This window comes from Takifugu flavidus, chromosome 1 (assembly GCF_003711565.1).
Source record: "Takifugu flavidus isolate HTHZ2018 chromosome 1, ASM371156v2, whole genome shotgun sequence".
In the NCBI taxonomy this organism is placed as follows: domain Eukaryota; kingdom Metazoa; phylum Chordata; class Actinopteri; order Tetraodontiformes; family Tetraodontidae; genus Takifugu; species Takifugu flavidus.
Genome location: NC_079520.1, coordinates 11068620 through 11089418, shown reverse-complemented (window position 1 = coordinate 11089418; position 20799 = coordinate 11068620). Strand labels below are relative to the sequence as shown.

The window sequence follows — 20799 nt, the reverse complement described above, 5'->3', positions numbered from 1 at the left end:
TTTTGTGTCTTTGCAATGACAAATTTGTGTTTAAATTTTTACTGTAGTCTCTTTCTCCCCCATTTTCCCTGAACAATTTTATGCAATCTGATTGGTTTCTTTAAACATTTACATTAAGTTACATTGAAAACGTGGGCTATGTAATCCAGGCAGCCACGGGAGGACAGCTGTTCTGGCCTCAGGCCTGGAAACCCCATTTGCTGCAGATCCTTATAAACAACCAAAGGATGAACCCTGGCAGATCAACTCTCTTCCTGTTGCGCAATCCTTCACTAGCAATGAATTAATAATAAAGGAAGTATTCAATGATCAGATGCTTTGGAAATATCAATACAAATATTTATTTATATGTTTTTAATAAAACCGACTTGGACACAGTAGCTGTGATTTCATGTGTTCTTTTGTAAGAAAAACCCCCACAAAAACACACACGCAAACGCACACACACATGTATGTTGAACTGTCATAAGATGTAAAATTGAGGCACCATAATGACCATCAGCATTCTAAAACCTTTAACAAAACCGCACAATCAGTCACCATGGTAACACATGCTCGTTTCACAGGCGGGTGTTGTTCAGAAAGCTGTCGTTAGATGGCACTAGTGTAACACTGAAACATACCGACGTTTGAATTTTTTTTTAAAGCTTTTTACAGAGTTTTTAATTTAAACACTTGACTAAATGTGATCGGGACAGAACATCCTAAATGCTTCAAGAATATTTAAATTAATACTCCTTCAAAATCTGAACAACACTGTCACCCAAACATTTATTCTCTCTACTAGTCTACAAAACAATCAGTACTGTAACTGTACAAATGCAAGCATAATGAACACCCACAGGACGGACCATCTTGTATGATGGCTGTCGACTTACTTGCATTAACCTTAAGAGACTTGTTGGCTCCTTTACATCTATTTACAGTCCAGTTATCTCTACAAACAGAGTTCAGAAAGACTAGGTTAGAAAAGTAAAAAAAAAAAATAAAAAATCTTTCAAACACATGTTTGATATAAAATATGAAGATGAAAGTGAGAGAAGTGATAAAGTGTATTCACATATAAATACTGTACATCCATCTGGAATAGGAGGGTAAAATAAAAGAGCCGTTTTGGTGACAAGCGAAGGAGAGGGAGTGAGACAGTTCCCCGGTGAACACTACACTTAAAGACATCGCATCCTATTTCAGGCATTTTTCCACTCAGGCACACACTGGCACATGCAAATAAAAGAGGAGGAACATTTGAAGGGTCATTTGTGCTGCATAGAAGTACGCCTGAACCGTGGTCCAGAAATGCCAGGACAGAACCTTTTGAAAAGTTCTCTTCACTTCATTTCTTTTGTTTTTTTTGTCGTACAGGACAAAATCAAAGACTGTTTATGCGAGAAAAATCACACAAGTAAAAGTACAAAAAAACAGTAGAAAAACTGGAAAAATTCAATCACGCAACGGTAAGAGTTCTAAAAGTTCAGGTCGGCCTCGTGGGTGCTCTGCCTCACCATTAAACGGAGGTTTCAGATTGGAGCAGCAGTAGAAACTTATGAGACTTGGGGTCGACAAACTCCTCCGTCACACGAATGTAAGGGATTCTCTTGACAGTCACAGCTAAGCTAAAATCCAGACATCTCAGGAGGAACTCTGTTCCCTCCTTCATACCACTGGTGACAGAAGCCTCGCTGACCAGCGTCCACTGATCAGCCATCCAGCGCTCGGGTCCGTACTGCAAGGTTGGACCGGGGGACAGGTAGGCTTCAAGGAAGGCCTGAACAGAAAAGAATAAGAGAAATGTATTTATACCAACTTCATGATATTTTAAAAAGTCATGGGAAATCTTTCTGTCCTTCCAATGGGTTATACAGAACTACATGTATGATATATTTTTGTCTTGTGACAGACTGATCATTGGAAAAGATTTATTTTAACATACTAAGTTGATAATCATCTATAAATCTATCAGTTCTTGTATCAAAAGCACATTGAGGGTAATGGATCATTAGATACACTGTTTTGAGGTGCTTTACCAGAGGTCTGATGATGTTTAAAATGATTTAAATTTTAAAATATGCAATAAACCTTTTAAAATCTTATTAGAATTTAAACCTCACGGAGTATTAAGGTTAAATTAACCTTTGGACTCATGTTATTGATGAGGCAGAAAGCCAGGTGTTTCTGGATGCTCTCCATGGTGTGGCAATGCTGCCTCCTGGTGGTGCGGAGGTACTTTTGCAGGGCGCGGGCCATGGAGGGAAACACAGCCAGCGCTGCCTCGTGCACATCCATGATGTCAGACGGTGCTGCCTGCTCATCCTCTTTCTTCATCCGCCGCACATGTGTGAAGGCCTCCTCCACGGCCACCACCAGCCTGTCAGAGAGGACACAGCGGTCAGTTTCATCACCGCTTCCTATTTGACTAATTGAAATTGCTGCCCATCGATGTTGTCCAGAAACCTTCCGTCACCCCGTGACTCACCTGGCTCTACGCTTGCGGACTCTTCTCTCGTAGTCGGCCTCTTCGTAGTACAGCTCGCTGTGGGCGGCGTCTTTGCGTTTGGCAGCCGCTGTAACCATGGCCCGTGACTGACTCTCATTACCAGGTTGTGCTCCTGCTGTGGTCCCGGGGGCTGCACACAAAGGAGAGAAGAAGGGCAAATTGGTCATATTGTCTTGAGCTGGAAGTAGCAGCCCTTGACCCTGACAAACTGATTAATGAGATAAGTTTTATTTCCATCCGAAGCACAGACAAAAAAGGTCAGAGTGAAGGAGATCTTCAGAATCGTCCGTGGTGTAAAAAGAGCTGAGAAGCAGCCTCAATGGCCTGCATTATACCCGCTTTACTCTCTGCTGGCTTTTGATAAAGACTTAAGAGCAGTATACGTTAATCTTTGTTGCTTATCTAGGCCATCCACGAAGATCATGCGTCTCCCTTGTATAGAATGTTAATTATAGCACTAAGAAAAGAGGCAATGGAGCCATGTCGTTCCAGAGACAGATGCAGGAACCGTTTTATTTGGGTTTGGATTAAATATTCATAATTTTACACTTCAAAGATAATAGTTTCAAGTATGAGTTGCAAACTGACTAGTTTACATGACAAACTCATAAAGCTAATGGAAAATCTGTATGGCAATCTGATCGTTTGCAGGAATTTATTATGGAATACAGGTTTTCCATATTTATGAGGATCAAAACATAGTTTGAGGGGAGGTTTTGAGTAACTGCTGCAGGTCAGGTAAGGATATGAATCATTAATGATCTAATCTGCATCTCAGCTTTGGAGCAGGTCAGAAATTAATAGTAGATTAATTAGCATGTGGATGAAGATGTTGGGTTTTTTTCAACTAAAAAGCGGTTTCAATACTTTTAATCACCAGGCTGATAAATCGTCTGACTCTGACTGACTGTGACAGACAGGCATGAATGAGCGTGGTGGAAGAGGGAGTGGACGTTGAAAAAAAAAAATTAATTAAGATTTGGAGGTTAAAAGAAAGTGAAGTGGAGCAGAGCTGGAGTCTGGGAGCAGAGGAGAAAGGAGAGATGTAGGAGTATGTGAGGAATGAGCATTATTCTGATGAATTATTTAAAGCTTGAAATTCCACGGCCCACCAGAGGCCTCTCAGTTGCACTTTGATGGTGAAGGGGGTGGGGTGGATGGGGGGGTGGGGGGGGGGGGGGGGGGGGGGGGGTGGGGGGTCGGGGGGTGCTGCGTGTGCACCATCCGCAGTAATGCATCATCAGATCCACAGCACTGTGCAGGGAATAAGGATCTGATGGATGGATGGGCAAAGGGCCTTTAGAAACAGTGCAATATTTGATCTGAGGCGTGCACGTGTGCAAAGCGTGTGCGTACATGGGCCTGCTCGCAGCCATAAATGCAGCCAAGATGCAGGTTTCACAGTGCATTAAAGTGAAGTAAACCGTGACATCAGATATCCTGAGGAATTTTTTTTTATCAGTACTTACTGGCAAAAAGGAATGTTCTCAGTTTGTTTTTATGGGCTTCTCATGGAAGAGAAAGAGGAGAGGATGTGGAACACCTGATACAGCCACAGATATCAGCCAGAACCAGATAAAGGCTTTAAGAGTGACTTATTGGCAGGGTCGAGGCTACTGACCGTCCACGTTGTAGACCTTCAGCCCTGCCAGGTGCTTGGCAGCCCGGTGCTTTGAGGCAGAAAGCAGCGCCGGGTTATGGACGGGGAAATCTCTGTAGTAATACTCCAAAATGGAAAGAGCTGCCTTCTGAATGCTGAGAGGGGATAAAAGATTATTGATTAGTTAATGTGTTAACTGGCAATGAACAAGAATAGAGTCTAATCCGGAGCATACGGGAGTTTGTGTCCCACATTTCCAGCTTGAACAATGACTTTTTGTTCAACGACTAAGCTACGTTATTCTATAGGAGCAGCTTTCTGTTAATGTTGAGTCTTCAGATGACGTCACACAATCCACCGATCCAGAGTAGCACAATGAGCTGAGTCACTTCAACACAAAAACCATGAAGATTGTTAACATTTTCTGTGCGTTTACTTGATAAAGGCCCCATTTTTAATGATAATAAATCTGAAAGAATGCCTTGGGTTTTGACATTTTCAGCCTTCATAAGGAACCGCTGTTCTGTCAGAGGCTCAGACTTAAAAACAAGCAGCGACGGACTGGAATGAATTACCAAGAGCAAACTAGAGAGCGAGGAGTAACGTGGTTAGTGTCCGCCCCGCTCTTTCTGATACATAAAGCGCTTCAGCGCGACGGACTCAAATAAAGGTACGCCCCATACGTTTATTTATAGTCTTCCTCTGTCAACTATACGTCAGCACACAGAGGAAGCGCTCAGACCTGAGCTGTCCTATGTTGTAGTGCCGCGTCTCGCCGTCGGTGGAGCGGATCACACACACGTTGTAGCAGGGATGGAGGTGGCGCAGCTCCAGCAGCACCACGGCCAGGTAGTGCACGAAGAGCTGGGAGTCCACGAGGGACGCGGAGAACTGAACGATGCCGTGGTAGTCTTCATCCTGCTCAGATAATTGTGCATGTTGTAGATTACAAGACAGCGGGAGGACAAGCTTCTGTGCATAAAATGAGCATTTTTAAACATACCTGAGCATCAAGGATTCGAACTCCATAAAACAGCCAATAAGACATGGTGAGTAGGAGTGTGAGAGTGGTGAGGAAGGCACGATACACACACACTCTAGGCAAACTGGCGTGGCCCAGTCGTAGAAACAGGGCCCAGATGGCCACCAGGAGGATCAGGAGCTTGAAGGAGATGGAGAGGAAGAGGCCCTCGCAGGCTGCCCCACAAGCCTGGAGCCTATCGGGCCACAGCACAGCTGGAAGAAGCAGGAAGACCAGCGGCGTGGCCACCACCAGCAGCCCCACGCAGACGCCTACGGCCAGGGGAAGATAGCGGCGGATGCCCTGGGTCCGGTCTTGTATTTCTTTCCCGAGGCCGACGACTTCTTCCTGGGAAATACTGAGCTCCGAGGTGCCCGTTACTGCGGTGGTGGTTTCACCCCAGTTATCATCCTGAACCAGAAATGAGGAGGGGAAAGATGTTCCAGGGTTTGTGCATTAAGATTGTTTGACAGTGTTTAAGTACAGTACTGAAATATTTGAATCCTAATCTCTGAAAATGATTGCTTATAGAATATTAATATTTGGGGGTGTCAGTCTTAACAAGGGATTTTGACTTTTTAAGATTGTTTTTAAGATTGTTTATATGTGGACACCGTATCTGTTTTATACTTTAAATAAAACCCATGTTGCACTTGTTCTAAAATATACTGGATTCAAATTAGAATTAATTTAAGCACAGTTGTCAACCTCTCTTTTTCTCCGTTTGGCACAGATCTTTTTCGCGCTGCACATCCTTCACTCTTCACAGACGTCAGATTTGCTTTGTGTTTTGCCTCATTATGACAAACCTTCTCAAAGTCCCAGTGAAGTAATGGACGGTGACGGGCTTGGAAAGGCATTCATGCTCATGTTGGCAGGAAGATAAGCACATCTGAATCACAACAACAAAGCTTTCCAGGCCCATCACTGCAAATTACAGTCACATCCCCGTGTTCCCTTTTAGACAGTGAGGTCATTTAAAGCATAAACCTTTCCAGCAGTCCGTAGATGGAAGATTAATGATATCTCTCCTCTATAGAAGTGTGCCTTGAATGGCAAATTCAAGTAATTAGTCGTTCATTGTCCTCCTGGGTGCCACTGTGTTCTAACCCTGCAGCTGCAACCAATCAGAAGGAGCTGCTGATGAGGAGCTTGATACACACACACACACACACACACACACACACACACACACACACACACACACACACACACACACACACACAGATACACCTGAATGCATCAAAGAGTCCGCACGGCTTCAGACTGAAGGCTCACGAGCATAGAAACCAGATGGGTTAGCCACAGAAACAGGAGAGGATTTTAATAAATCCTGCTAAAAGAGCCGTTAAAGAGGTTAAAATTCAGTGTTGATGAGCCCTCTTGTTTGTAGATTATTGGATATGTAATTTAAAACATGCAATTAGCAAATTGCCAGTCAGGACTACAGTGTTAATTACAGTTCCTGCCCTCCATTGCTGTTCACAGTTATTAAGTTCAGCCGTGATGAAGGAGCGGATGCATCAGCAGGTAGAAGACAAATGAGCAGAGCATAAGATGAGAATGTAACGGTGGAGGTGTGAGGAGGTAAATTAGCAGAGGAGGAGGGGAAAGGAGGTGATGTGTGAACGCAGAGGTCGGCTCTGGAAGTGCAGTGTCTACTCCACTTACTGTCTAAACTCATTTCTATTCCTCTCACAACTCTCTCCGTCCACTCCTGTTCCTTATTATTGAACTCTTTCAACAAGGTCCCAAACAATGAAAAGAGGTCTGGAACCAAACAACACCACTTCACATCCCAGTGGAACGGTGGAGCGAGTAGGAACATGCACAGAAAAGCAGAAATAGGTTTCCTGAAAGATTCTGATGGTGTCAAACAATATTCAGCTCTAAATTAAATGTGTTCAGTGTTTAAAATGTCTTTGGCAATATGTTTAAAATGCACAAAGAAATCAAAATGCCACAAAATCTAACGGTGACAGTGGCCTTTTTACATGGCTGATCATTATCATTATCATTACTATCTGATTACTTAAGTGATCGTGTAAACACCATAATGTGATATACGTTATCAGACATCAGATTATGAGAGATCAGATTAACACACTCAGATTTCTCCCCAACACTCAGATGTCTTCCAAAACAGAAACAACCTAGACAAAGACACGTCTATATTAGTCTTAGATGATAACGTCTCTGCTTGAACTCCTGAAATGTCGCATCGTCGAATCTTCTTTGTCCCTTTTCTTCAGGCTCGGTAATGCAGGTCACATTCACACGCCTGCATGCAGCCGAGCACGTATATCACAGGAGGGCGTTGATCACAGCGGCGGTTTAAGTAAACAGGGTTACAGCTATGAGGGTCCATAACGGCCCAGAGTTGGCTTTTCTCATTGATTTATTCAAGAGGCTAATACACTGCTAAAACCAGCTGTTAAATCTGTGGGGGGGATTAACGCCAAAGATTAATGCTCCACTAATCAGGCCAGATCTGTATACGTACAGTGACAGGAGGAGAAAATGTGAATAACTGGGAGAAACAGAGCAGGATGACGGGCGGGGAGACACAGAGCGGGCTGCTGCTCACTTGGCAGACATTTCAACTGGCATGGAGTGAATGTGGATTATGGTTGTGACTGTTTCCTCTGCGCATAACCCAACTGACAAAACACGCTGATTAGCAGCGCTCACAGACACACACATACCCTCCATTTGGCTCAGCCCCCCCACTTGCCCGGGTCGAGGTTAAAATGAAGCTGGTAGATTTGAGCTGGTGAACAGATTAGTGTCTCTAGATGTGATGCGATGAGGCTGGAGGGACCAAAACAAACGGCTGACATCTTTCATAAAAGACCCCGTACAGCAGTATCACTAGCAGTGGTAGTAGAAGGGCTGGTGTGCATTCACTCCCAGCATGCTTTGGTTTTGCTCGAGCCCACACCGGGAACTGAAAGATGTTGCCTTCCGGCTCTGAGTAACAGTGTCTCATATCACAAAGCGGCACGGACAGTCTCAGTAACGGACTTGGCGCGCTCACACACCCACAGAAGTCTGGATCCAGCAGCGTATCCTTATGTCACAGACAAGCAAGTAAACACGCAGGATTATTGGTATCGGGTTTCATGAAAGTAGCGCTTGGCTGGGATGCTAACGCTAATCTCAGTGTGTGAGAACCTCCCTCTGCACCAGAGCCGGTTAGCGATACAGTAACGGAGCCGTTGTGGGTACTGGTAAAGATGCTCCTGCTGCCATTTGGACACGTTTGGCTGGAGGGCGAAGGCAGCACAATGCCAGATTACCTTTCAGCGCGGACAATGGAGCCTAGCTACAAGCTGACACTCTCAAGACATGCAGGAATGTGGCTGCCATGCCAGGAGGGGATGCTGAGCGGAGAGTATAAAATAGGTCAGAAATGGTCAGGCTGGGGGATGTATTGGACATCATTTGTAGGAAATTACAGGACATAGATGATGAAAAAAGATCGTAAGTAGGTCAAAGAAACGACATACTGTAGAAAGCCTGAAGAATTGTAGTGAAATGTGTCTCATTAAATGTTCTGAGCTTCCACTGTGATGTGTCTGAACATAACTTTTATGCCCTTTCTAATAGTTGGCTACACCATTACGCCTGTAATACACACCTGTATGCTGACTATCTGACTGGTGTTAGCAACAGCTAGCATGCAGAAAAGATTGGACCTAGTCTGAAAAGCACCAGGAAGACTCGATTAAGCCACTAATGATGGAGCACATGTACAAGAACCACTTATGCCTTTGTTCATGTCCAAGATGTCCTTTAGCTCCAGGAAGTTACTCCTCTGTTGACTTAGAAACCAGTTTTATTTCCAAAGCTCAGCAGAATTAAAACTGTGGAACAACTGCTAATGATTTGCATGTTTTAAAGCTATCCGGCAGACACACACACGCACGCACACACACACACACAAATCTCTCTCTCTCTCTCTCTCTCTTTGCAACGCAGCTTTGTCAGATCCATTCAGGCCCTCGAGAGGGATGCTAATCCTCTGACCTATTTGATCTCTAGTCACACTGTGTCAGGTGCTGTGGAGGCCGACTGGGTGGGTTGGAGCCAGTTCATGAGGTCACGATGAAGAGTTCATACACAGTTGAATGTGAGCGGTTTGCGGAAGTTACCTGAGCATCTTCTCCATGATCCGCTGCTGGTCTGGGCTCTCCTGGCAGCGGCTCTCCGTTGTGAACAGGGGAGTCCTGGGAGGGGGTGTCCGGGGGGTTGATCACCACGGACCTCTCAGAGCGGCTGCTGTCTTTGCTGCTGCTGGCCTTGTGCCGCTCGCGACTTCGATCCCTGGAGACAGACATGCACGAAAAGATCGCAATGCACATTTCAGGAGGAATGGACCGATTTTTCCATACACCTCAGACCCCATTTGCCATTTCTGATCACCCAATTCAACCCTCAGTCACTGATCACTGAAATACTGTCATCAGTCCTTTGATGGCATTTAACCCTTCCTCAGCTTTTGAACTAACTGTGAGAAACTGGCACACTTTATTCTCAGAGGACAAAAGTCTGTTTGAAAAGAAAGCAACAAGGAATCAAAGGGAGGGAAATCAACAGATCAGATGAAATAGGTTGATCCTCTGAGCTGTGACGGCCCTAATCCTCAAACCCGTCCTGCCTCCGCGCTCTCGTTATCCGTCCGATAAAATCTGACTGCAGCCGAACACGAGTCAATAGGCAGCGGACAGCCAAGTGCAGACTGAGGTGTGACCCAAAGCTGAGCTGATTGAAAACCCACCCGTGTCGGTTCGATCTCCCGGAGCGGTTGGAATAGCCCGAGTGGGTCGACTCCGTGTCCATTTCGGGGCGGTGGGACGGGGACTCTGTGGTGCGGCAAAGACGGGACGTTAGGAGGAGTTTGTCACACAGACGGATCCCAAAACACTGACGCTAACGCAGCGGTGCTGAGGAGGCCACATTGACCTGCAACAAAGAGGGAGGAACACGCTCAGAACCTTAATCCTCATGGAATTATGGAGCAGAAATGTAATCTGTGGATTTAGTCTTGTTATAGTAATTAGAATAATCCAGACTAATAAATATTTCAATATTTACATTTTTGACAACACCAGAAGCAGCACTGAGTTTTTCGATTTTTGTAATAATATTTTAAGGACTTAAAAGCTACAAATTCTCTCCAAAATTTAGTTCAAAAATGTGATTTTTAAATGGGATGAAACACATCAAATCCATTTGGACCACAGTAACATGTCTAAAAAATCTATTTGAGACTTAAATGAAAAAATAAAATGATCATTTCATTAAGCAGTTAAAAAAGAAAAGCAGTTTCAACGGCCCCAAAAGTGGGAAAATTCTTATGAAGAACCAGAAGAACTGAAAGAAACCGAGGTAATTTTCAGAAATATTGACGCAACGATGGTAACGATTCCAGATGAGCGCTGACGCCTGAGCTGTGAAACATTCGCCAGAATTAGTCGACTCAATAATCAGCAGATGGAAGCGTCTGTGCCTCAGGATGTTGAAGCCGTCACAAATCTGCTCAGACTCATTTGTGCGGTGCCTGACGCTGTCCTGACGCTCCGCCATGCGTGACCGTTCACTGAGGCCTCCGTCTGAACACTGTCTGCCTGTCTGTTGTCCGGGCAACCATCTGCCCAGCGCCATCCCTGAGCCAGCCTTGCTTTTATGAACAGGGCCGCTTTCTGTGAAGACGCTGGTTTGCGTCGGAGGCTCCAGCCTGGGGTGGATCCACTTTTACTGCAGCATTTCAACTGTGCACGTGCACGAGGAAACGCAGCTACACACACATCAATTTACCGCTAACTAAGTTATTGGCTGTCAGGCCGTCCAAACGCAACCAAATCATGACTTTCATCGGATCATCAAGGATTTTGACAGAGGTTGGCATCTGGAGAGTCCTCTGTTGCCGTAGTAACAGGAGCCCATGTAGCAGAGATAATCAATCACCCCTGCTGGGAGCACATTTGTATGAAACGGTTATGTGAGGGGTGAGGGGTAGCACAGAGCCGACAATGGCTCCTCAACATCACACCGGCCCCGGCCGGGTTAAAGGAATAAAGGCCGTTAACCCCCCCGAGTGCTGATGGCAGAGCGCGTGGCAGCAGTATGTGGGCCAAGACGGCCTCGCTGAGGGCCCACTCGCCCACGAGGGGAGCAGGAAGAGGCGCAGCAAACCAGGCCAAGCGGAAAATGGGCGCCACGGGGTAAAAAAAACTATCAGTTACAAAGCAAAGCATGCGGACGCAGCTACGTGGCTCAGAGACGTCCCTCCCAGGAACTCAGACATCTTCTGGGAGGGACGTGGCGGCGCTCTGCGGGGGTCTCCCATTGAGGAGCGAGGCCCGTTCCGCCCGGCTGCTCAGAGGAGGAACTCACCGGGGCAGAAAGTGACACTAATGTAAAACAAACACTCGTTAATGTGTTTGTGTAGTGGGTGGGGGCTGCTGCCCAGCGGGAGCTACTGTAGTCACGTGCGCGGGGTGTGGACGGGGGCAGCCGTGCGCAGCCTCGGGTTCAATCCTGGGGACTTATTCCAATTCAACGTTTCCAGAAGAAGAGCTGCAACAACCCAGACTAGTAATAACTAAGCAGATTTAGAAATGGGATTATCGTCAATGGTCTCCTCTGCCGTCTCGGCACCAAAAAGACATGTGGAGGTCTTGTTACCATGGCGTCTGTGCCCTCCCTCTAACCCATTAGTATCCTTCCTTCACGTCCCCCGCCCTGGTGGCAGCATTCTGTGCTCCGCCAGATGCAGCAGCTGCCGATCGACTGTCTTACTTTGTTTCCTTTGATCTCAAACGACCTGCAAGATCCTCATTTACACTGGAGCCACGTCACAGCAGCTATAGGTTACGTCTCCGTTTCCCTGCATATGACGTCACGTGCAGGGAATAAACTACTAACTACTAACGCTCAAATTGGAGGTAATAGTTGACATTTAATAAAAGGAGAAAGGCTGGAAATGCTAAAGGGATGCTCGCTTTTTAGAAAAGAAATTAGGATATATCTCATTTTATGGCACGCTGATAAAATAAAGTCAATTTTATTTTAATCCCACTGAAATTAAATGATCCATAAGAGCAGTTCCAGAGACAACGGATAGAAACAGAATGAATATGTTGGACAATAAAACAGGACGAAAAGAGCAACACAGCCTGTCTGTGCTATAACCATTGATAACAATCACTAATCCCTCCGCAGAGTTCAGATAATCCATCAGAAATGATCACAGATGGACGCATTTAAACGCCTCCCTTGACTGACGATGAGAATCCTCTGAAGATCTGCAGGAATCCTCCCACTGTGTGTACAGCAAACAACTGACCTACGAGTAGCAAAGGTCACACACACACACCACACACACACACACACACACACACACACACACAACACACACGCACACACACACTGGGCCCGCAGTAAAGTGGAAAGTTAAAACCTGACGCAGGTCTCTGGAATGCAGACTCAGCCTCCTGTGATCCGCTCATGTGAAACTAAATGAAAGTAGCCACAGCAGAGTGGGCGAGTGAGAGGGGCGTGTGCACGATCCCGCACTACATTCCTGCTTCAAAAGCCCGGACTTTCACATGTGTAACAAGACTGCTGTAAAGTGCTGTCCCGGCTCTGCGGGGCACCGACGCGCCCCAGTCGCCTGCAGCCAGCTCCTCTTCTCGTTACGCTGGTGACACATCCTCCCTGCCCAGCAGACACGCAGAGCTCCAGAACAATGACGGCAGCCCGGTTCTTGTGATCATGCATGACAAGAATGGCTTCCAGGGGAAAACCGTGTCCTCAAACACCTTTTATCAGCACTGCTCGATATGGGATGGTTCGCTGTGCAGCGCCGCGGTTCTAAGATGGAGAAGGAGGCAGCTGGCGTCTCCTCATCCAGCTGTGCTCTCCAGACAGCTGCCGGTGATGGCGACACACACCATCCCCGGTGCAGCAGCCGCCGGTGATTCTTTCGGGGCCTCCGGGATGCGATTTCAGCTGCGGTTTCGATTTCAACATATTCTCACTTGGATGGTGAGAATTACGCCCCCCTGCTAGCTACGATCACCAAAATGACGTCTATAAAACTGGTTATATTATTATTTTTTTTAAAAACCCAAAAAACAACAAAAATGGAAAAGCGAGACAGATGCTGTGTGATGAAACGGGAATATCCCCCCCCCCCCCCAAGTTCAGCAGGTATGTCTGTGCGGGGTTGTGGCTCAGATAGGAGCGGGATTATCAGAGACCTACCCTTGATGCCTCAGATTTGTGCCGGATGTTCCTCCTGTGCCTCGACGCCGCCGCCGCCGCTGCTGCTTCGTCTTTTCGGTCCTGACAGGCGGGCAGCTCCCTGCGAAGCTCTAGACCATTGTGGTGAGCAGTACCGGAGAGAGAGGGAGGCAGCATGGAGAGATAATATCCACCCGAGCCGGCGCAGTGAAATCAGCGTTAGCGCCTGCATCCCACTAGAGGGCGCCCTTCTTCAAGGAGTCCATTTTTATCACATTTAATAACCAATTATCAATTAAGACCAAAACGATAAGGAAAAGCGGCTTAAAGGTCATAATATAGCGTTGTTTTCGCAGTAGATTAAACACTGAAAATTCCTAGTGATAAAAGTGTACATATAAAATTTATGTTATATAAACATCTTTCTCAAATAATGGCCAAATACATTTTTTGGGTCTAAATTTTTTGTGTTTTCTGAAGCAGGGATTCATTTCTTTTGTGTTAATTATTTTAAGAAGCGAAATAATACAATGTAATGTACACAAATATACTATACTATAATATAATAAAACATAATACAACTTAATATAATAATTATATTATATTATAAAGATAAGATTAGATAATTATCGTATTAATTATTATCATCTCACATTGCAATCAGATATTTTACAAAAAATGTTAAATACATAAATTATATTTAAATAATATTTAAAGACTGAATTTAAAGCACTGTATGGTGTGGTGCTATCTCATGTCATAATGTTCCTTTAAAATATTTCCTGGATTATTTAATATTTACCTGTATAATCTATGAATCTGTGCTCACGTGGAAGTAAATTATATAGAATTATATATTAGATGTGTGTGACAGAGCTGTGTTTGCTATCTGATGCACACTGTGCAGAATATTCAGCAGCATGCTCTACAGCTTCCCTGCCCCATTTACTGACTCCATAAATCCGATGTTGCTCTAGTCCCCATCATGCCTTTTGTACACAGTGTGTGTAGTGTGCAGTGTGGAGACAAAAGAGTCGTCACCGCTGCTGCTGGAGTGGACTCGAACAATACGCTGAGCCCCCAGGGCCACATTACTCTACGGAGACTCTTAACAAGGGAAAAGAGTCACGGAGCAGGAAAACTTGAGCAGGAAAAATGTCTGCGTCCATGCGTCATGAGAAAATACAAAGGCTAAGAGAAAAAAGCCTGATGGTTTGATATGTAATTTATTTTATGTAAAGAAACTAATGTGTAAAGAAACTAATGAATTTATTTAATTTTAAGGAACACAGTAAAGTATTATTGTTTAAACACTAAATTTCAGCTTTGGTTTTAACTGGATGTCGCACAAAAAACGGAAATGTTGTATCATTCATTCATTCATTCATTCATTCATTCATTCATTCATTCATTCATTCCAAGTCCTTGTTTGGGCCTTGCATTTGCTGCCCCCTAGCGGTGGATACCTACACTCCCTTCTGTAAAAACAGCAGCGCTCTCCGAGGTCCTGAACATCCTGCTCCGCCTTGTGGCAGTAAATAAAATGATTCATCGTTCACACATAGAACCATCCCAGAATCCATCAGAGTTTGGCTGAGGTGAATATCTGGCTTCAGCAATATTTTAGCATCTTTTAGTGGGCAACACGTCTGTGGGTGAGTTACTGGAATAACATTTGAATTCACCATTCAAAGTGGAACAAACTATTCTGGTTTTCAAAACTCTTTGAACTGACCCAGTCACAAAGGTGAGTCTGGACTCTAATGAGGGACACAAGACAGAAACTGTGCAAACTAGAAGGCCGTCCAACAGGCCAGGCACGAGGTGGACATAAGGTGGACAGTTTCACAAAAGTGTCTGGGACAGGAAGAAGGGGAGCGGGGACAGTGAGAAACAGGAGAGACCTGTGAGGGTCATTAGGGTTAAGGGGGGTGGAGAGGACACTGGAGCAGAAGAAGGGAGGAAAGACAGATGAGGAGGGCAGGACAAACCATTGCCAACACTAAACAGACACAGGAGACACAGGAGACACAGGAGAGACAGGAGAGACAGGAGAGACAGGAGACACAGGAGAGACAGGAGAGACAGGAGACACAGGAGACACAGGAGACAGACTCCAACAACAACAGATCTATGAACCATACAGTAGAAGACGTCCACTGAGGCCCTGTCTCCTTCTGTCTGCTGAAGCAACGGTTTGTCCCCCTTTGATTCCCCTCCAGCTCATCTTCCTTGTGTCCTTCCACCCTATTTTGTCCCCAGCAGGGTTTCTAACTCCTCATTCGTCTAAGTCTGGACACCATCTGTCTGAAGACCAGAGCCCCCAGCCTCTTTGTTCTCGTCTCCACCTCCTCCTCATCTGCTCGTTCATCCTGTTTGTCCCTCGTGTGTCACCAACAAACCAGCGTCACAGATGAAGAGCAGACATTTAACTCCACTTTAAATCTTTTTGGCTCGTTTTTCTCCCACTCCTCCTCAGAAGACCATCTGCTGTCTAAAACGGGTCTTGATGAATCAGACAGCGAGTGTTCCATCATGAGCGGGTGGGGAGACGAGGGGCGTTGTGGGATCGCACTTCTGACACATTTCTCAAAGCTTTAGCTCAACTTTCACCATAAAGTCTCTAATAATTATGGGAATTCATTATTTCTTTGAACAGAACTGAGAGAAGTGAAAACTATGAGGACAAAAGTGGGAATGACACCAGAGGACGTCTCATCAGAGTTAAATGCAAAACTCAGGGACAGACTCTTCCAGGCTGGAATCAAGTGGTGTGTTTCTTCGTGTGTGATTGGGAATCTCTTGAGTGATTGTGACCGTCTCTAAGTGCACGGATGCAGAGTTGTGTCACGTTAACAGGAGATTCGCTCACATTTGGCTCTGAGCTTTAAGGTGTCTTGGCTCTGTTAGCTAGAATCCCTTTTAGGGAAAGAAAAACTAAAATCCTCCCTAATATTGTGTCTTTTTGTGGATGTTTTCAGTCCTGTTTTAGGCAGAATAAATGGCAACAGATGGGTCCACTAACCTGAGGGTTCATCCTGAGCATCAGGAGCTGCACAGCTGCACCGTATCGGCTTCACACTGTGTTGCAGGTTCTTTTCCCATCTTTTCTAATCACTACTAATGCACACAGTTACTATTTTGAAATGACGGTATGGTTGTAGGTTATATACTATAGTTTAAAAAAAAATATATTTTCTTTCCTATAATAAATAATAATCAGGAAAGAGGCAAACAGGTGTGAAGGTCAATGTTTATGGCATAAAATGTCAATAAACTGCATCAAATCATTCTCTGTTGTCATGTAATTTTACAAATCAAGAATTTCTGTACAAACATATGGTTTTAGAAACCAAACAAAATACGCTTTTAACATTCCAGATTGGTTCAGTGCATTTGATCTTTAATGTGGCAAGAGCAAGATCCATATTTTTGAGTGAGGAGCAATAAACACTGTGATCACCAACAATCTTTTTCTAATGCATCACCTTCTGTAAAGATCCGGGTTTTTGTTCTGTCAAGCACATTTAAAAGGTTGTTGGGAATAAAACCCATGTTGCATTTCCTATAGTGGCCGCATGATGGCACTATATACCACATATTATTACACCGGCGACAGTAGTTCCCAAAATAGAACAAAAATACATGCACAACTGTTGTATGTGTCATTGTGCTCTGTAAATGCATTATTATGGTTCTGTGTAGGAGTGTTTAGATGTAAGCCACACATTTAATGCTATTTATTCTTAAAGAAAAGCTTAAGAAGGCAACACACAACAACACACAAGTATACAGGCCAGTTACAACAATGACTGGGATGTCTGCTACATCACGGACCGTGAAAACATCTGAGGAAATGCATGCTGTCCTCGCGTCACAGCAGGGTAAATGACAAAAACACAAAAGAGTGAGGTGATGATGCCAAAAACACAGAAGGGACAACGACTTTGAAGGAGTAGGCAGAATTTACAATTTCATGGCTCGATTACTGATAAAACTGGAAACAAACCATAATGACAGCTGAGAAAGCATGTCCATTTATCTCACTCATGAGGCATGCCTCCGTGCATGTGCGTCTAATTATGCAGCAGTTGTTCATTAACCCCCCCACCCCTCTCCGCCCCCTCCCTCACAGTGGCTGCATAAATAGGAGCCATTTTGGCCCCAGATGTGTGCCAGGTTATTCCTGCCCTTTGATGTCCAGCGTTGCTTCAACATATATTGTTTTAACAGGACATTGTTGGTGCTGGTGAGCGAGCTCGCAGCAACTGCCCCTTCGGAGGAGAGGAGAGGAGGCAGTCAGAGAAAAAGAGAGGACAATAAAAAACACACAAAAAACACCCCCACACACTCACACACACCAGAAGATCACAGACGGGAACGCTTCATGTGGTCTGAAGACATCAGTCGTGTCACGTCATGATTTAAACATACGCAGACTCGTGCTCTCAAACACACACGCAGTTAACAGACACACGCACACACGCGCTCGCGCACAATGCTCCCTGTCCACATCTGGGGAAAGAACACGTGTGAGGGAGACTTTTTGTAAGCCTGTATTTTTTAAGGGTTCTCCCACTTTCTCTCCTAAAAAGCTGCATGTTTTGGGGTCCAAGCGAAGCATCCTGTGTGCTAACTCATCTGTCAGTACGATAGATGTGCTCCGATGGTGCAGCCTTGAGTGCTCCTGCCCCGCAGCCCGCTGATTAGTGCGCGAGGCTGATTGCTGATTGACAGCTGCTGTGAGCGCCGCGTCTCTGCCTGTATAAAAACTGCATCTGGAGCTCTGTTGGAATGGAGCAGCCCTTTGATCGCCGCCTTTCCAGTTGACATCAAAATGAGTGAGTTTAACAGTTTGTCCTCGTGTTTGGCAGCCCTCTGTTCTAAATTAGACCAGGTTGTAGGAATCAACAGTATGTCTGAGTACTTTTGCCAATCTTAGGTCTGGCTTATTCTAACCTGGGTGCTTTATTCTGGCAGAAAAGACAGTTTTGATCGTGTATGCTCACCAGAGCGCTGGCTCATTCAACGCGGCGGCCAAAAATGTTGCTCTGGATGTCTTTTCTGCTCCTGAATATGAGGTGGAAGTGTCTGACCTGTACGCCATGAACTTTAAAGCCACCGCCACAGCTGAGGACATCATTGGTACACATCTCAAAACGCAAACTTTGGCATGATTACACCAGCAATAACCTCCTTATCTCACTCACGTCTGAAGGTGACGTCAAGGATTCTGAACACTTCCGGTATGCAGAGGAGACTGAGCTAGCACTGCAGGCAGGAAAGCTGTCTGCTGACATCACCAAAGAACATGGCAAACTTAGCCAAGCAGAACTGGTCATCTTTCAGGTACAGCTCAGTGTAGGACAAGGTTAAATGTCTGTGCATGGCAGTAATTATAACCTTTTTCCAGTTCCCCATGTACTGGTTCAGTTTTCCTGCAATCATGAAGGGCTGGATTGACAGGGTGCTCACAAAGGGTTATGCTTTCTCTGAGAAGAAGCGCTACAGCCAGGGTGTCTTCAAGGTAACGCTTGCATCAAGTGTAACTTGTACCGGTAAAGAAACTTAAACTCCTTCACACAGGACAAGAAGGCCATTCTGTCCTTCACCACTGGGTCTCAAGAGTTGATGTTTGGGTCAAATGGCATTAATGGAGACATGAATGTCACCTTGTGGCCAATGCAGGTACTGCATCATGAAGCACCAACAAAGTGAGCTTTAACGAAGTACTGATTGGCTTTTATATTTTTCAGAATGGCATCCTGAACTACTGTGGCTTCCAGGTTCTGGCCCCTCAGATCTTCTGGGCACCATCTCGTGCTCCAGCAGAGCTGCGAACCAGCATGCTGGAGAAGTGGCGCGTGCGCTTGCAAGGGCTCCTGAGTGAAGAGCCCCTGTCCTTCACTCCTCTTGACTGCTTTGATGAGGAGAAGGGCTATGTGTTGAAGCCTGAGGTGTCTGAGAAACAAGCCGGCGCTGAATTTGGTCTTACAGTGGGGATCCATCTTAACAAGCGGCTGCCTCTAACCCAAATTAAAGCTGGAGTCTAACGATACAATTGTCAATAAAACATCAAATACTTGAACTAATGTGGTGACTCGCATGAATGTGGCTGGCTAGATGTGTTGGCCCTGTACAATACAGCATTTCAATGGCTTCAATTATGTAGGATTCCACAATTCTCCTGGCATGGCTGACTCGACACTTCACGTCAAATGAAAGGGAAGCGCATCAAAGGGCACCTGCGTGCTGGCACTTGTTGGCTTGTGGTTTAACTTGACACCTGCTTGTTAATTGCGATTCCCTTTAAGCAGATGAATCTTTCACTGTACAATGCCAGACTGCAGCCTTTCATTAGGCCTTATTTCTGTAGTGGTTCAGTCTAATGTAATTATTGCAGGTCTGCTTGTAGGGCAGCCAATGTTCAGTTAAGCTCTTCAGAGTCAGAAAACCATGAGCCTATTTGGAGACAACACAAAGAATTTCTAAAATCACAAGTGGGAATGATGCAAAACTCCTGGATGCAGCATGAACATGCTTAGCTTTTTTTTTTTTTTTTTGTGTCTGTTCCTCAGCTTCACAACTGCCAACATTCTGCTCCACACTTCCTGAGTCCTGACCCAGGAACTGTCAGCTTTCCCCACATGTGAAGACTTTTGGCCTTAAGTATTGAACAAGTTCAACTTTTACAATTTTTGGAGCCGATTATCGGGACAAATTCACTCCCAGCACAACTCTGACCACAGGATAATCTTTAGGGCAAGATAATTGGGCGGTTGCCGTCCTTGGGAAGGGAGAAAATGGGGACAAAAACAGCCTGATTATGGTTGTGTGTATCCCTGCTTTACAGCCTGGGACTATTGCGTCAACCAGTTCAGAGGTGAAAGAATGACCCCGCTATTCAGCTTTTAACCTTTGCATACAGAACTGTATCTTGCCATAAAATCCCATTGTGAGCGCTGCTTTTAGGGGGGTTAATGCATGGCTGTTAACCTTGTGAGTTTGAGCAGAACTTGAGCGCTTTTCTGCCCCTTAAGCTTTTCTTTGACAGCCTTTCTGGTCTATCTTTGATGTGCTTTCCAAGCTCCCTTGAAGTCCCGCCGTCTTAACCCATCTCTACAATAGTAATCCAGGACCTGCTTGGCCTCCTGGGTATTCCCTTTACACTCTGAGGACTTTGATGGGTAGAAGAGTTTCCAGATGAGGACTGTTCATTTGAAACATCCTTGACAAGTAGATAATCAAGTTCTGACCCACTAGGAATAAACCTAAAGCACTCAAATCAGGAGGTTGGTGATGTGAAACAGTTCTTTCTGCGGTAATTCCTGTTTTCTCATATCATCTCATGTGTTGGTTATTTGGAAGAGAACCAACCTCTCGCAGTGTCACAAGCACAACATGTTCTGAACCAGAGTTCGTGAGCTTACGTCT

The 20799-nt window shown here is 45.2% G+C and overlaps 2 protein-coding genes across 3 annotated transcripts in view; one reads left to right on the top strand and one right to left on the bottom strand.

Moving 5' to 3' along the window:
• The window catches only part of LOC130535200 (NAD(P)H dehydrogenase [quinone] 1-like), a 164623-nt gene extending 145170 nt beyond the window's left edge, over nt 1-19453 (top strand). Inside the window, exons 1-6 of one of the 2 annotated variants that reach the window (XM_057050113.1) lie at nt 18049-18206; nt 18346-18510; nt 18584-18714; nt 18779-18892; nt 18952-19053; nt 19122-19453. In XM_057050113.1, coding sequence (XP_056906093.1) covers nt 18203-18206; nt 18346-18510; nt 18584-18714; nt 18779-18892; nt 18952-19053; nt 19122-19418 — 813 coding nt within the window. In that variant the 5' untranslated portion in view covers nt 18049-18202 and the 3' untranslated portion in view covers nt 19419-19453. Of the gene's footprint in view, nt 1-18048; nt 18207-18345; nt 18511-18583; nt 18715-18778; nt 18893-18951; nt 19054-19121 lie in introns of those variants that run through there. The other variant, XM_057050122.1, reaches the window with a different exon arrangement.
• On the bottom strand, nt 318-13576 carry LOC130534978 (vang-like protein 1). Its single transcript, XM_057049727.1, has 9 exons — nt 13387-13576; nt 9896-10080; nt 9270-9441; nt 5098-5526; nt 4837-5012; nt 4116-4249; nt 2474-2624; nt 2131-2365; nt 318-1765 (listed from the first exon to the last, which is right to left on the bottom strand). The coding sequence occupies exons 2-9, from the start codon at nt 9955-9957 to the stop codon at nt 1505-1507; spliced, it is 1620 nt and encodes a 539-aa protein (XP_056905707.1). The 5' UTR covers nt 9958-10080; nt 13387-13576; the 3' UTR covers nt 318-1504.
• Nucleotides 19454-20799: the final 1346 nt, after the last annotated feature.

Coding starts and splice junctions, on each gene's coding strand:
- LOC130534978 (XM_057049727.1), bottom strand. CDS start 9,957: ATGGACACGGAGTCGACCCACTCGGGCTATTCCAACCGCTCCGGGAGA. Junction 4,250..4,836: donor TACAACATAGGACAGCTCAG/GTCTGAGCGCTT, acceptor ATCCCCTCTCAG/CATTCAGAAGGCAGCTCTTT. Junction 1,766..2,130: donor TCAATAACATGAGTCCAAAG/GTTAATTTAACC, acceptor TTTTCTGTTCAG/GCCTTCCTTGAAGCCTACCT.